Source organism: Coregonus lavaretus (assembly GCF_964263955.1).
Source record: "Coregonus lavaretus genome assembly, chromosome: 19".
Taxonomy (NCBI): domain Eukaryota; kingdom Metazoa; phylum Chordata; class Actinopteri; order Salmoniformes; family Salmonidae; genus Coregonus; species Coregonus lavaretus.
The window spans coordinates 39,342,495-39,357,453 of NC_140006.1; the positions used below are offsets into that span (position 1 = coordinate 39,342,495).

Sequence of the window (14,959 nt, forward strand, 5' to 3'; positions counted from 1 at the left end):
AATGAATGGTGGAAAATTGATTGGAACAATTTCCCTGTTTGACCGCTACGTTTTATGGGTATTATGACTCAAACTGTGGTACTCTATTACAATGTTGTGTGAAATAATATACAGAGGTCCACAAATCAGGAAGGGTGTTGTTACGTTACTACAGCAACATGCTATAGTCACTCACCCTGTCTATGAATTTCTAAATTTAACTGACAACAAAATATTTTCCAGAAAAATAGATTACACGTAAGGACTACAATCCAATGCTATACAAAACCTTGAAGACACTCCAGAGAACTCTGAAGTGCAGGACGGTTTTATTCTTCCGCCCCTTATGCTAAAGCACCAGTGAGTCCATTGTGCGGAGTGATCTAATGCAGACTACACCCATGCGCTGCCTGATTACATTGGCTTTCTTTACTGCCCGAGCCAAGACGTGTGTGAACGTCGAAGTGGGGGTACAATTGTAGACACTAAATTGATCCGTAAACAGCGCTAAATCGGCTGTAACTATCTTATCCCAGAAACTGCACTTCGGAGTTCATAGGGAGCTGTATATTTCAACAAATTCCAAAATGTCTTGGCAAAGCTACGTGGATAACCTGATGGCCGATGGCAGCTGTCAGGATTCCGCCATTGTTGGGTATACGGACGCCAAATACGTTTGGGCAGCACATGCCGGTGGTACTTTTAGCAACATAACGGTAAGAAATAAAAGGGGAAACAATAACAAATGTAAATCAGAATGAATGTTGGCAGGGATAATCACAACCTCTCCGGACCTAGTTTAGCTAACGAGTTCGCTTGCTAGCTAGCTAATTAGCTCCACCGCCCATTCCGTTTGGCCAGTAAGCTAGGAGCTAAAGCTGGATAAGTTAGCAAGCTAGCTTGCTATTGCTAACGTCAAATATGTACAATGTGACTTGGGCAATAATATTAGGCTAAAACTGTTGTGGATTTATCCTAGCTGCTAACAATGTTAACTAGCTGTCCGGCATTAGCCTGGCTAGCGGGCTAGATGTCATGCTTGCTAGCTAACGTTAACGTTAGACACAATGAATGAGTGTCGTGGTCTGAAGTTAACGTCAGATACCCGCCTAGTAGTTAATTTAGCCAACTAGCTAATGTGGCTAGCTACCTACCTATGCTCGTCTTGCCAACGCGTTACTAGCTAGCGGCCTAATCTGTTTATTCTATACTGGTGTGTTAGCTAGTTATTATGGCTAGCTACCCAATGTTTCCATTTGGAGAACATAGCCAATTTAGCTTATACATTACGACATTTATAATGTTCTAGCTCGGTAACTAAGTATGTGCTTGGTAGTAGTTTGTATTAACTAGTTGCAGAAAGAGTGCTTAAACGTTTTACGCAAGTCAGGACCTAATTTGGCTTGTTGCTTCCCAAGATGGCGGCTCCCCATGCCATCCACAATGGGTGAGCTTACTAATTATACTGAACAAAAATATAAACTCAACCATTTCTAATATTTTACTGAGTTAGTCAATTGAAATAAACCCATTAGTCCCTAATCTATGGATTTCACATGACTGTGACTACAGATATGCATCAGTTGGTCACAGACACCTTTAAAAAAGGTAGGGTTGTGGATAAAATAAAATAAAAGTCAGTATCTGGTGTGACCACCATTTGCCTCATACAGCATGACACATCTCCTTCACATGGAGTTGATCAGGCTGTTGATTGTGTCCTGTGGAATGTTGCACTCCTCTTCAATGGCTGTGCAAAGTTGCTGGATATTGGCGGGAACTGGAACACGTTGTCGTACACGGCGATCAAGAGCATCCCAAACATGCTCAATGTCTGAGTATGCAGGCCATGGACGAACTGGGACATTTTCAGCTTCCAGGAATTGTGTACAGATCCATGCGATGTGGACCCATGCATTATCATGCTGAAACATGAGGTGATGGAGGCGGATGAATGGCACAACAATGGGCCTCAGGATCTGGTCACGGTATCTCTATGCATTCAAATTGCCAACGATAAAATGCAATTGTGTTCGTTGTCCGTAGCTTATGCTTGCCCATACCATAACCCCACTGCCACCATGGGGCACTCTGTTCACAACATTGACGTCAGCAAACTGCTCGCCCACACGACGCCATACACGTGGTCTGCGGTTGTGAGGCCGGTTGGATGTACTGCCAAATTCTCTAAAATGATGCTGGAGGTGGCATATGGTAGGGAAAATAACATTCAATTCTTTGGCAACAGCTTTGGTGGAAATTCTCAGCATGCCAATTGCGCGCTCCCTCAAAATTTCAGACATCTGTGGCATTATGTTATGTGACAAACTGCACATTTTAGTGGCCTTATTGTCCCAGCACAAGGTGCAGCTGTGTAATAGTCATGCTGTTTAATCAGCTTCTTGATATGCCACACCTGACAGGTGGATGGATTATTGTGGCAAAGGAGAAATGTTCACTAACAGGGATGTAAACAAATTTGTGCACAAAAGTTGAGAGAATATTTTTGTGTGTATGGAACATTTCTAGGATGTTTTTCAGCTCATTAAACATGGGACCAACACTTTACATGTTGAGTTTATTTTTGTTCACAAAATTTGTTTGTAGACAAGTGTAGCTCGCCAACTCCACAAATGCATTTTTAAATTAGGCTTAGTGCTTTGGTACTTATTCATTATTCCCTGGGTGTATTCAAACAAACTGCTAATCCAGAATGTGTTCAAAAGTACATTCGTACTCCCCATCAAACTTGATCAACTAACATAATCAATATGGGCGAACATGATTACACCTGTGGTGACCACAGCAGTGTGCGTGGGAGAACAGGGTCAGGGTAGTCACCCCCCCCCAAAAAAAAAGCAAGCTTTGACAAATATTGAAGTTGAAACGCATCAGCATTTAAAAATTAAAATAGCACCTATGCATTACAAAATACTTTTGATGCGGTCTTTTTGGTAGATGCCATACCCTCTTTTTGAAATATGACTTAAAGCATCTGGAATAGGGTGCTCATCTGGATTTTAGTAGTGCTGGCATTTCTAAATGTTACATGTCCACTTTTTAATCTGCATTAACTTTGTGTGCACTTTAACTGTTTTTCAGCCTCAAGAAATTGATGTCCTCATTGGAAAGGACAGGACTAGCTTCTTCACCAATGGCATGACCTTGGGTTCGAAGAAGTGCTCCGTCATCAGAGACAGCCTCCATAGTGAAGGGGACTGGACAATGGACATCAGGACAAAGAGTCAAGGAGGAGAGCCAACATACAACATTACTGTAGGCAAAGCCGGAAAAGGTAAAGGGTGACTACTTTTAGTGGTAAACAAAACATTTCAGTGATTGCAACGTTGTAGGATGGATCTGGGGCTATTAGTTTGCGTTTAGACTGGCAGCCCAATTCAGATCTTTTTCCTACTAATTGGTCTTTTGACCAATCACATCAGATCTTTTTTTAATTTTTAATTTTTTTATATCTTATTGGTCAAAAGACCAATTAGTGAAAAATATCAGAATTGGGCTGCCTTTCTAACGGAGCCCAACATACTCAAGTGTTGCCTTCCAGTCAATGCAAGAATCTTGCGGATTGGTGGTGATGATTAATTCTCTAATGCTCTCTGTTCTCATATTAATACATGCAGCTTTTCTACTATGATACAGAATACAGCACAACCTATATCGGTAGTCTGAGCATGTCAATTGCAAAGGGAAATATGAACATGTGCAATTTGATTGATCAATATAGTCAATGGGTACAGTTTAAGCTAGGACATTGCTGTGACTTTCGGATAGAGATCAAAGAGAACTTGTTGAATTTCATCACCGGTCAGCAAGATGTCCATTGAGGCAAAGTTCATAATGTTACATCCGAAGATCCATGCTTTGTATGAGAAAAATGCTCGTTGTGAATTAGGCTTCAGTCTCATTCAAGTTAGTGTATTGAAATGACATCAGAAATGGCAGAAGTAAAGAAACTAGAAGACAAGATTTGCTCTTAAGTCTCTTAAGTCCATCTGCCTTTGTGGTGCTTACTAACGTCTGTCATTTGAGTCTAATCAACAACCTTCAGGATCTTTACCCTTTTCTGATTCTTCTTCTTGCCCATTTTGGGTAGTTGTCAACCTCACTAACATTTTAGATGCTATCAGGGTAGTCTGTTTAACTTTATTATATCTAAGCTCTGAACAGTAGCCTAAAATGGCTCTCCACAAGCAAAACGAGTCTGTAGCCTACATTTTGATAAACTAGCAGTCCATGGACTTCCATCTTCAAGGCAATGTCACATTTTTCATATGCTACGTGCATTTGTTATTCTGCCTCAAATGTTTTTGGGCAAGATACCGCCAAGTATTATTTATAGAAATGGTAGGTGGCTGTCCAATCTCCCTGTGCCACTCTGCCTCTGCCACCACTTAATACAGGGCTCCACCACTTAATATAGGGCTCTACACTGACGTTTTTTTACAATGAGCACGTGTGCGCCTATTTTGAAAATGTAGAGTCCTTAATTTCTTCTAGGCACACTGGTGCTCCTAAATACAAATTCCAGGTTGCACAGCAAAATATGTAGTCGCCTATGTGAGTAAAATGGTTGCCCTGTAGGACCCTGTTATAACCCTGAGTAAGATTCCAGTGTAGAAGTGGCTTTAAAAACATACCACACACATCTCCCACCCATTACCTTATGTTAGGCACATTCAACTCATTTGACATTTTAGCCATTTAGCAGACACTCTTATCCAGTGCGACTTAAAGTAGTGAGTGCATACATTTTCATACTTTTTTTTTGTACTGGTCCCCTGTGGGAATCGAACCCACAACCCTGGCATTGCAAGCGCCATGCGCTACCCACTGAGCCACACGGGACCCCCACTCCTCAGAGGGAAGGTCCTATATGCATGTAGTGAAACAGGTGCTCTGTAGAGTGGTTATGATGACACTGCAAAAGGTGGCCTAATAAACTAGAGATTATACATGCTGGTGCCTTCATATTGCATACACTCCTAAAGGGTAGACAACTTTTTTTTTGCCATACCAAATTAGAGGTAATTTGGCTTATTCCTGGTTTCTGTAAAGTTGAACAGCTTCTGTTCAGTTACATAATTTATCTGTATGAAAAATGTATCTTAAACATTTGCAAGTGTGTGTTGGAAGTTATTTGCAAGTAGTCAGGGGACTTGTGAAGAATGGGCTCTACTTGCCTTAATGTAAAGCTTCAGACCTTATAGTAATAAAAACAACTCTCAGGCGGTATTCTTCAAGTTAAGGTCAGGTCTGTATAATTCTGTACATTGTTGACATGCTTGAATCCAGGCAATGACATTGATGATTGATAGCGTAGCAATATGCAAAGTGTTGTCCTCCTAAAAAATAATATATTATACTAATAGTTAGCTGTGTTGTAGGTTTTTTGACCACTGGCAAAGTTTTGTGGGGTATTTCCCTCCATTCATGCTCTTCCCTGCAACTGGGGCTGGAAATTGCCATGGACCTCACCGATACGATTTTTCTTGCGATTGTCACGATTCTATATGTATTGTGACTCAATAATATTGTGATTGAGATTCAACGTTCCAAACATATTGCTCACCATATGTCTGTTGCAGAGGGACAAGACAGGGCCATGAGAAGTTTTGATCAGTCAGGGAAATAAGTGCTTAAAACAAATTAGCTCCCTATTTAAAAGAAGATGGAGATCAAGCTATGAAGTTCTTTCGTGCATGTAGAAGCCGACTAGCGCAAAAATTATATTGTGACATTGTCAAAACGATACGATATATTATCAAAAAATATCCCGATATGGAACTATCGATAAAATATCAAATTAACCCCATCACTACCTGTAACACACAACCCATAACTTTAACTTCTGTAATGCCAACTGTACAGTGTTTCCCCTAGGATTTCTTTCAGCAGTGGGAGCAATGACTTGCTAGCTGTTCCCATAGACATCCAGTCATTGAGCCAACAACTATCCATTTAAAAGCGCGTCTCGGGAGAAATGTATACAGTACCAGTCAAAAGTTGACACACCTACTTGTAGAATAATAGTGAAGACATCAAAACTATGAAATAACACATGGAATCATGTAGTAACCAAAAAAGTGTTAAATAATATAATGATAATATGCCATTTAGCAGACGCTTTTATCCAAAGCGACTTACAGTCATGCGTGCATACATTTTCTTTTTTGTGTATGGGTGGTCCCGGGGATCAAACCCACTACCTTGGCGTTACAAGCGCCGTGCTCTACCAATAGCCACCCTTTGCCTTGATGACAGCTTTGCACACTCTTGGCATTCTCTCATCCAGCTTCACGAGGTAGTCACCTGGAATGAATTTCAATTAACAGTTAATTTGTGGAATTTCTTTCCTTAATGCATTTGAGCCAATCAGTTGTGTTGTGACAAGGTAGGGGGGAATATACAGAAGATAGCCTATTATTATTATTATTTGGTAAAATACCAAGTCCATATTATGGCAAGAACAGCTCAAATAAGCATGGCAAGAACAGCTCAAATAAGCAAAGAGATACGACAGTCCATCATTACTTTAAGACATGAAGGTCAGTCAATCTCGAAAATGTATAGAACTTTGAAAGTTTCTTCAAGTGCAGTCGCATAAACCATCAAGCGCTATGATGAAACTGGCTCTCATGAGGACCGCCACAGGAATGGAAGACCCAGAGTTACCTCTGCTGCAGAGGATAAGTTCATTAGCGTTACCAGCCTCAGATATTGCAGCCCAAATAAATGCTTCACAGAGTTCAAGTAACAGACACATCTCAACATCAATTGTTCAGAGGGGACTGTGTGAATCAGGCCTTCATGGTCGAATTGCTGCAAAGAAACCACTACTAAAGGACACCAATAAGAAGAAGAGACCTGCTTGGGCCAAGAAACACGAGCAATGGACATAAGACCGGTGAAAATGTGTCCTTTGGTCTGATGAGTCCAAATTGGAGATTTTTGGTTCCAACCGCCGTGTCTTTGTGAGACGCGGTGTGGGTGAACGGATGATCTCCTCATGTGTATTTCAAACCGTAAAGCGTGGAGGTGTTATGGTGTGTGGGTGCTTTTCTGGTGTGCCTTGAATTCTAAATAAGTCACTTAACCAGCATGGCTACCACAGCATTCTACAGCGATACGCCATCCCATCTGGTTTGGGCTTAGTGGGACTATCATTTTGTTTTTCAACAGGACAATGACCCAACACACCTCCAGGCTGTGTAAGGGCTATTTTACCAAGAAGGAGAGGGATGGAGTGCTGCATCAGATGACCTGGCCTCCACAATCCCTCGACCTAAACCAAATTGAGATGGTTTGGGATGAGTCGGACCGCAGAGTGAAGGAAATGTGGGAACTCCTTCAAGACTGTTGGAAAAGCATTCCAGGTGAAGCTGGTTGAGAGAATGCCAAGAGTGTGCAAAGCTGTCAAGGCAAAGGGTGGCTATTTGAAAAATCTCAAATATAAAATATATTTTGATTTGTTGAACACTTTTTTTTGTTTACTACATGATTCCATATGTGTTATTTCATAGTTTTGATGTCTTCACTATTATTCTACAATGTAAAAATAAAAACCCTTGAAATGACTAGGTGTCCAAACTTTTGACTGGTAGTGTATATATATCTATCATGGGCCACCGCTGCGAAATGAATATAGGGGCAACACTGGTACACTTCCATAGGATCGCTAACCTTCTTTAACTTCTGTTATGCCAGCTGTAAACTTCCATAGGATCACTAACCTTATTTTCCTCACTTGACTCTTTCCCTTTTAACCTTTCACTTCAATTTTCCCTTTCACCTCAACTTTCCCTTTTTCCTTTCTTCTCTTTCAGTCTTGGTTCTTGTAACGGGCAAAGAAGGGGTCCACGGAGGCGGATTGAATAAGAAGGCATACTCAATGGCAAAATACTTGAGGGATTCAGGGTTCTAGTGTCACCAAGCGTGCGTAGTTAATATTGAGGGACAAAAAGACAAAAAAAATATTGCTGTTAAGATTTCTCCTGCAAGCAGTCAAATGTCGTGGAAACTTTAATAGCAATGAAGAGTAATGGTGGTGGTGGTGGTGGTGGTAAGATCCTATGTCACCTTTATCCCCGCTCTTAGCAGGGAAAAAGACTCTTTCTTGTCAATTTGTCATTTTTCCTTTTGTTTCCTTGTGTGCTCCAGCATTGGTTTTAGTCATGGGAAAAGAAGGTGTCCATGGCGGACAGCTCAACAAGAAAGCATTTACTATGGCTGAGCACCTGAGGAAGTCTGGATCTTAAGGCAGCCTCTCTACCCACCTAGCAGTTCCCTCATCCTCATTCTGTTGACAGTACTTCCAGGATTAGTTAGCAGACGCATCTCTCCCCCAGTTCCATTTTTATGTACACCCTTTATTTTTTCCCACATGTTAATTCATGATTTTTGCTCCTATATCCCCGTACTTTCTCAGAGCATTAACACAATGTATTCAACTCTATTTCTGACACTACAATAACAAGTAGTTGAGGTTTATATTTAACAAAAGACAAATGTGCAAAGAAATGAATAAAAATGTAATAAAAAGTGTATACAAAATTTGGACTCCGCTTGTATAAACAAATACTTAGCAATTGGGAAATGACGAGGAAGCACACCTTAAATGGCTGTCATTCATTGGTGCAGATAGTTTTGGATGGGACAATGCCTTCTGAGCATACTAAAGAGATAACCGGCCTGTATGGTTTTCCTTTCCTAAGGGTGGCTTCCATGTCAGGTTTTGAAAGTTGCATGCATATATTTTAGCAGGGTTTGGGTCAATTCCATTTTAATTCCAGACAATTCAGAAAGTTAACCCAATTCCAAATTTTCCTAATTTAAAAGCATTGAAGAGAATTGGAATTTCAGTGTAATTCCTGAATTGACTGGAATTGACCCCAACCCTGTCTTTAACCATACAGAGCTGAACTGTCCTTGCCCTCTGTTTCTTGCTTTGACATTGGATACTACATACATCATAAATCCAGAATAATCCTCTATACATAAACCTTGAAACCCCTGAGTCAGACCACTTTTTTTTATTTTACATTGTCTTCCATCAAATGCTTTTGCTGTTGTAATTTGAATGTGGTCTTACAAGTCATTGTGGTGTTGGAATATTGTAATGGCAGATCAAATCAGTATTGCAGAGTTTTTTTTTGGGGGGGGGGGGGTAGAAATTACACCCATGAACCCTCACTACATCTTGAAGTCTCCATGGACATTCCATCTCTGCAATAGCTCAGGCACTTATCTTCCATCTGCCAGCTCCTGCAATTGTATTTCACGCTGCTGGTATTGCGCAGTGCATCGTCCCGACTCACTACATAACCATGTTTTGTCAAGTTGGCAAGTTATATTTTCCATAGGACCAATTGTTATGTCACAGTTAGGGGGGGGGGCTTTTCAGAATTACTTCAAATCATTGTGAAGGATGATTGTTGGCCTCCTTTGTTTGACTGTAATCATTAGACTCTATACTTCAGATGACTGTAAAACACTTACTGGTTCTTATGATGACTTTAAAACACTAATTGATTTACTGATAATTTGTTGTTAGCAGATTAAATTGCAGTCTCATTTGACATCTGTGGTAACCAGAGTATTCTCACTGAAAGCATTTGACTGTAAACCCAAGCTCTGCTGGGCAACAAAATGTTTGAATTTATTGCCTTGTGCTCTACTTATCATCAACGATGTATCAGCAACTGTCATAGCACGGTACTTAACAGTATATAAAAAAAAATATGAAAAAAAATAGTGATAGTGTGTACACAATTTATGAAAAATGGTGTTGGTTGGAATAAGAACACTAGTAAGTTGTCTTGTGAAAACTTTCTAAGAAAAACTGTATCCTGTGCCATAACATAGATCTGATCTGTTGCTACTGTGAGTTTGATTTTTGTTTAAACTGCTGCCCCAGCAAGGACTAACTTCAATGGCACTTTCCTTCGGGATATTTTGGCATCAACCGATACACACACAAGGCTTTGTGGACTATGTACATAACAAAAAATAATTTATTGTCAATTTCTTCCCCCTTATGCATTTGGATTCAGTCCAAATTATGAAATGTGCATTTTCTAAATTTGGGGAAAATGCTGTAAATTGATAAATCATCTTTCTTTACAGACAGATCAAATAAAAGTTATTCCAACCAGAACTGTAACCCTGTGTTTCCTTGGTTTATTAACTGATTAAATTCTGTAGTTGAGTTATTTGATCAAACTGATCTTTAGGGGACAAATGCTGCAGCATTACAGAGTAGGAGATGTGGGAAAACGTGCAAGACATCCTACAATATACAGTGGGGAGAACAAGTATTTGATGCACTGCCGAATTTGCAGGTTTTCCTACTTACAAAGCATTTTTATCATAGGTACACTTCAACTGTGAGAGACGGAATCTAAAACAAAAATCCAGAAAATCACATTGTATGATTTTAAGTAATTAATTTGCATTTTATTGCATGACATAAGTATTTGATACATCAGAAAAGCAGAACTTAATATTTGGTACAGAAACCTTTGTTTAGCAATTACAGAGATCATACGTTTCCTGTAGGTCTTGACCAGGTTTGAACACACTGCAGCAGGGATTTTGGCCCACTCCTCCATACAGACCTTCTCCAGATCTTTCAGGTTTCGGGGCTGTCGCTGGGCAATACGGACTTTCAGCTCCCTCCAAAGATTGTCTATTGGGTTCAGGTCTGGAGACTGGCTAGGCCACTCCAGGACCTTGAGATGCTTCTTACGGAGCCACTCCTTAGTTGCCCTGGGTGTGTGTTTTGGGTCGTTGTCATGCTGGAAGACCCAGCCATGACCCATCTTCAATGCTCTTACTGAGGGAAGGAGGTTGTTGGCCAAGATCTCGCGATACATGGCCCCATCCATCCTCCCCTCAATACGTTGCAGTCGTCCTGTCCGCTTTGCAGAAAAGCATCCCCAAAGAATGATGTTTCCACCTCCATGCTTCACGGTTGGGATGGTGTTCTTGGGGTTGTACTCATCCTTCTTCTTCCTCCAAACACAGCGAGTGGAGTATAGACCAAAAAGCTCTATTTTTGTCTCATCAGACCACATGACCTTCTCCCATTCCTCCTCTGGATCATCCAGATGGTCATTGGCAAACTTCAGACGGGCCTGGACATGCGCTGGCTTGAGCAGGGGGACCTTGCGTGTGCTGCAGGATTTTAATCCATGACGGCGTAGTGTGTTACTAATGGTTTTCTTTGAGACTGTGGTCCCAGCTCTCTTCAGGTCATTGACCAGGTCCTGCCGTGTAGTTCTGGGCTGATCCCTCACCTTCCTCATGATCATTGATGCCCCACGAGGTGAGATCTTGCATGGAGCCCCAGACGAGGGTAATCTTGAACTTCTTCCATTTTCTAATAATTGCGCCAACAGTTGTTGCCTTCTCACCAAGCTGCTTGCCTATTGTCCTGTAGCCCATCCCAGCCTTGTGCAGGTCTACAATTTTATCCCTGATGTCCTTACACAGCTCTCTGGTCTTGGCCATTGTGGAGAGGTTGGAGTCTGTTTGATTGAGTGTGTGGACAGGTGTCTTTTATACAGGTAATGAGTTCAAACAGGTGCAGTTAATACAGGTAATGAGTGGAGAACAGGAGGGCTTCTTAAAGAAAAACTAACAGGTCTGTGAGAGCCGGAATTCTTACTGGTTGGTAGGCGATCAAATACTTATGTCATGCAATAAAATGCAAATTAATTACTTAAAAATCATACAATGTGATTTTCTGGATTTTTAGATTCTGTCTCTCACAGTTGAAGTGTACCTATGATAAAAATTACAGACCTCTACATGCTTTGTAAGTAGGAAAACCTGCAAAATCGGCAGTTTATCAAATACTTGTTCTCCCCACTGTATGCCATGTTTACACAGGCAGCTCAATTCTGATATTTTCCCACTAATTGGTATTTTACCAATAATTGGGCAAAAGATCAGAATTGGGCTGCCTGTGTAAACGCAGCCATAGGTACAGTGGCTTGCGAAATTATTCACCCCCCCTTGGCATTTTTCCTATTTTGTTGCCTTACAACCTGAAATTAAAATGGATTTTTGGGGGGTTTGTATCATTTGATTTACACAACATGCCTAACACTTTGAATATGCAAAATATTTTTTCTTGTGAAACAAACAAGAAATAACACAATAACAACTTGAGCGTGCATAACTATTCACCCCCCCAAGTCAATACTTTCTAGAGCCACCTTTTGCAGCAAATTACAGCTGCAAGTCTCTTGGGGTATGTCTCTATAAGATTGGCACATCTAGCCACTGGGATTTTTGCCCATTCTTGAAGGCAAAACTGCTCATACTCCTTCAAGTTGAATGGGTTCTGCTGGTGTACAGCAATCTTTAAGTCATACCACAGATTCTCAATTGGATTGAGGTCTGGGCTTTGACTAGGCCATTCCAAGACATTTAAATGTTTCCCCTTAAACCACTCGAGTGTTGCTTTAGCAGTATGCTTAGGGTCATTGTCCTGCTAGAAGGTGAACCTCCGTCCCAGTCTCAAATCTCTGGAAGACAAACAGGTTTCCCTCAAGAATTTCCCTGTATTTAGCGCCATCCATCATTCCTTCAATTCTGACCAGTTTCTCAGTCCCTGCCGATGGAAAAACATCCCCACAGCATGATGCTGCCACCACCATGCTTCACTGTGGGGATGGTGTTCTCTGGGTGATGAGAGGTGTTGGGTTTGCGCCAGACATAGCGTTTTTCCTTGATGGCCAAAAAGCTCAATTTTAGTCTCATCTGACCAGAGTACCTTCTTCCATATGTTTGGGGAGTCTCCCACATGGCTTTTGGCGAACACCAAACGTGTTTGCTTATTTTTTTCTTTAAGTAATGGCATTTTCTGGCCACTCCTCTGTAAAGTCCAGCTCTGTGGAGTGTACGGCTTAAAGTGGTCCTATGGACAGAAACGCCAATCGCTGCTGTGGAGCTTTGCAGCTCCTTCAGGGTTATCTTTGGTCTCTTTGTTGCTTCTGATTAATGCCCTCCTTGCCTGGTCTGTGAGTTTTGGTGGGCGGCCCTCTCTTGGCAGGTTTGTTGTGGTGCCATATTCTTTCAATTTTTTAATAATGGATTTAATGGTGCTCCGTGGGATGGTCAAAGTGTCTGATATTTTTTTATAACCCAACCCTGATCTACTGCTCCACAACTTTGTCCCTGACCTGTTTGGAGAGCTCCTTGGTCTTCATGGTGCTGCTTGCTTGGTGGTGCCCCTTGCTTAGTGGTGTTGCAGACTGTGGGGCCTTTCGGAACAGGTGTGTGTGTATATATACTGAGATCATGTGACAGATCATGTGACACTTAGACTGCACACAGGTGGACTTTATTTAACTAATTATGTGACTTCTGAAGGTAATTGGTTGCACCAGATCTTATTTAGGGGCTTCATAGCAAAAGGGTTGAATACATATGCACGCCCCACTTTTCCGTTATTTCTTTTTTAGAATTTTTTAGAAATAAGTTATTGTTTTAATTTCACTTCATCAATTTGGACTATTTTGTGTATGTCCGTTACATGAAATCCAAATAAAAATCAATTTAAATTACAGGTTGTAATACAACAAAATAGGAAAAACGCCAAGGGGGATGAATACTTCTGCAAGGCACTGTAGCGTTTTCCTGCTCAGATGTTGCATGGATCAACCAATGGTTGCGTGCATTGTCATCAGCTGTTCTGTCGAGCACCACATTGCTGTAACATAATGGGAGCGTTCCGCTGCCCAGGCTTTGCTGACACCTTACCGATCTTACAATGCCTGGATAGGTATTTTACGTATCAGCTAGCCACATGCTTTTGTGTATATATAGTGACACCCATTCAAATGTGTGTATTCGGCTGTTTCAGCCACACCCGTTGCTGACAGGTGTATAAAATTGAGCATACAGCCATGCAATCTCCACAAACATTGGCAGTAGAATGGCCTTACTGAAGAGCTCAGTGACTTTCAACGTGTTACCGTCATAGGATGCATGCCACCTTTCCAACAAGTCAGTTTTCTTCCCTGGTAGAGCTGCCCCGCTCAACTGTAAGTGCTGTTATTGTGAAGTGGAAACGTCTAGGAGCAACAACGGCTCAGCTGTGAAGTGGTAGGCCACACAAGCTCACAGAATGGGACCGTCCTCGTTTGCAACACTCACTACAGAGTTCCAAACTGCCTCTGGAAGCAACGTCAGCACAATAACTTTTCATCGGGAGCTTCATGAATTAGGTTTCCATGGCCGAGCAGCCACACAAGCGTAAGACCACCATGTGCAATGCCAAGCATCTGCTGGAGTGGCGTAAAGCTCACCGCCATTGGACTCTTGAGCAGTGGAAATGTGCTCCGTTCTGGACTTTATTATGAGGCGTTTTCCCCTCAGCAGCCTCCTGTGCACTAGACCAGGGTTTCCCAAACTAGGTGCTGCGTTTACACTGGCAGCCAAATTCTGATATTTTATCACTTATTGGTCGTTTTGACCAATCAGATCAGCTCTTTTGACAATAATTGGGCTGCCTGTGTAAATGCAGCCTGAGAGGATTTTATCTTATAATGCTGCGTTCATAATAAAATGGGAAGGTTGTATTTACCACAAATGACTGGGAAGAATCCACTTGAACGCCCCTACAACTCGTAATTACTAGCGGGAAACTCGTCTTTCATCCCTGAGCTCCGACTTTTCCCACATGCTGACCTCTGACATCACCTACTAAGGAAATGACCTCTTAACAGCGTTTTCGGCAGTTAATTGTATCAAAATATGATATATAAAAAGCAACTTATTGACTGTAATGGGGGATCCTGCTTTCTGAAAACATTGCCTGCAGTACCCCGGTCTGCCTTGAACTTGAAGTCCTCAATGAGAGGGGGCAGTCGTTCTTCCCTGACCTAATGCCGCGTTCAAGACAACTGGGAACTCGGAAAAAAACTAACTCAGACTGGGAGAAATCATTTTGAAC

General features: G+C 41.5%; 1 protein-coding gene across 2 annotated transcripts; it reads left to right on the plus strand.

Annotated features, from left to right (window-relative positions):
• The first annotated feature begins 369 nt into the window (after window positions 1-369).
• LOC311146514 (profilin-2-like) lies at window positions 370-10,150 on the plus strand. Of its 2 annotated transcripts, none has more exons than XM_084183030.1 (3): window positions 370-695; window positions 3,082-3,274; window positions 8,155-10,150. In XM_084183030.1, the coding sequence occupies exons 1-3, from the start codon at window positions 567-569 to the stop codon at window positions 8,250-8,252; spliced, it is 420 nt and encodes a 139-aa protein (XP_084039156.1). In that variant the 5' UTR covers window positions 370-566; the 3' UTR covers window positions 8,253-10,150. The 2 variants fall into 2 exon arrangements, with proteins under 2 accessions (XP_084039156.1, XP_084039157.1); XM_084183031.1 differs by lacking the exon at window positions 8,155-10,150 and adding an exon at window positions 7,821-8,061 and having other exon boundaries at window positions 390-695.
• The last annotated feature ends 4,809 nt before the right edge of the window (window positions 10,151-14,959 follow it).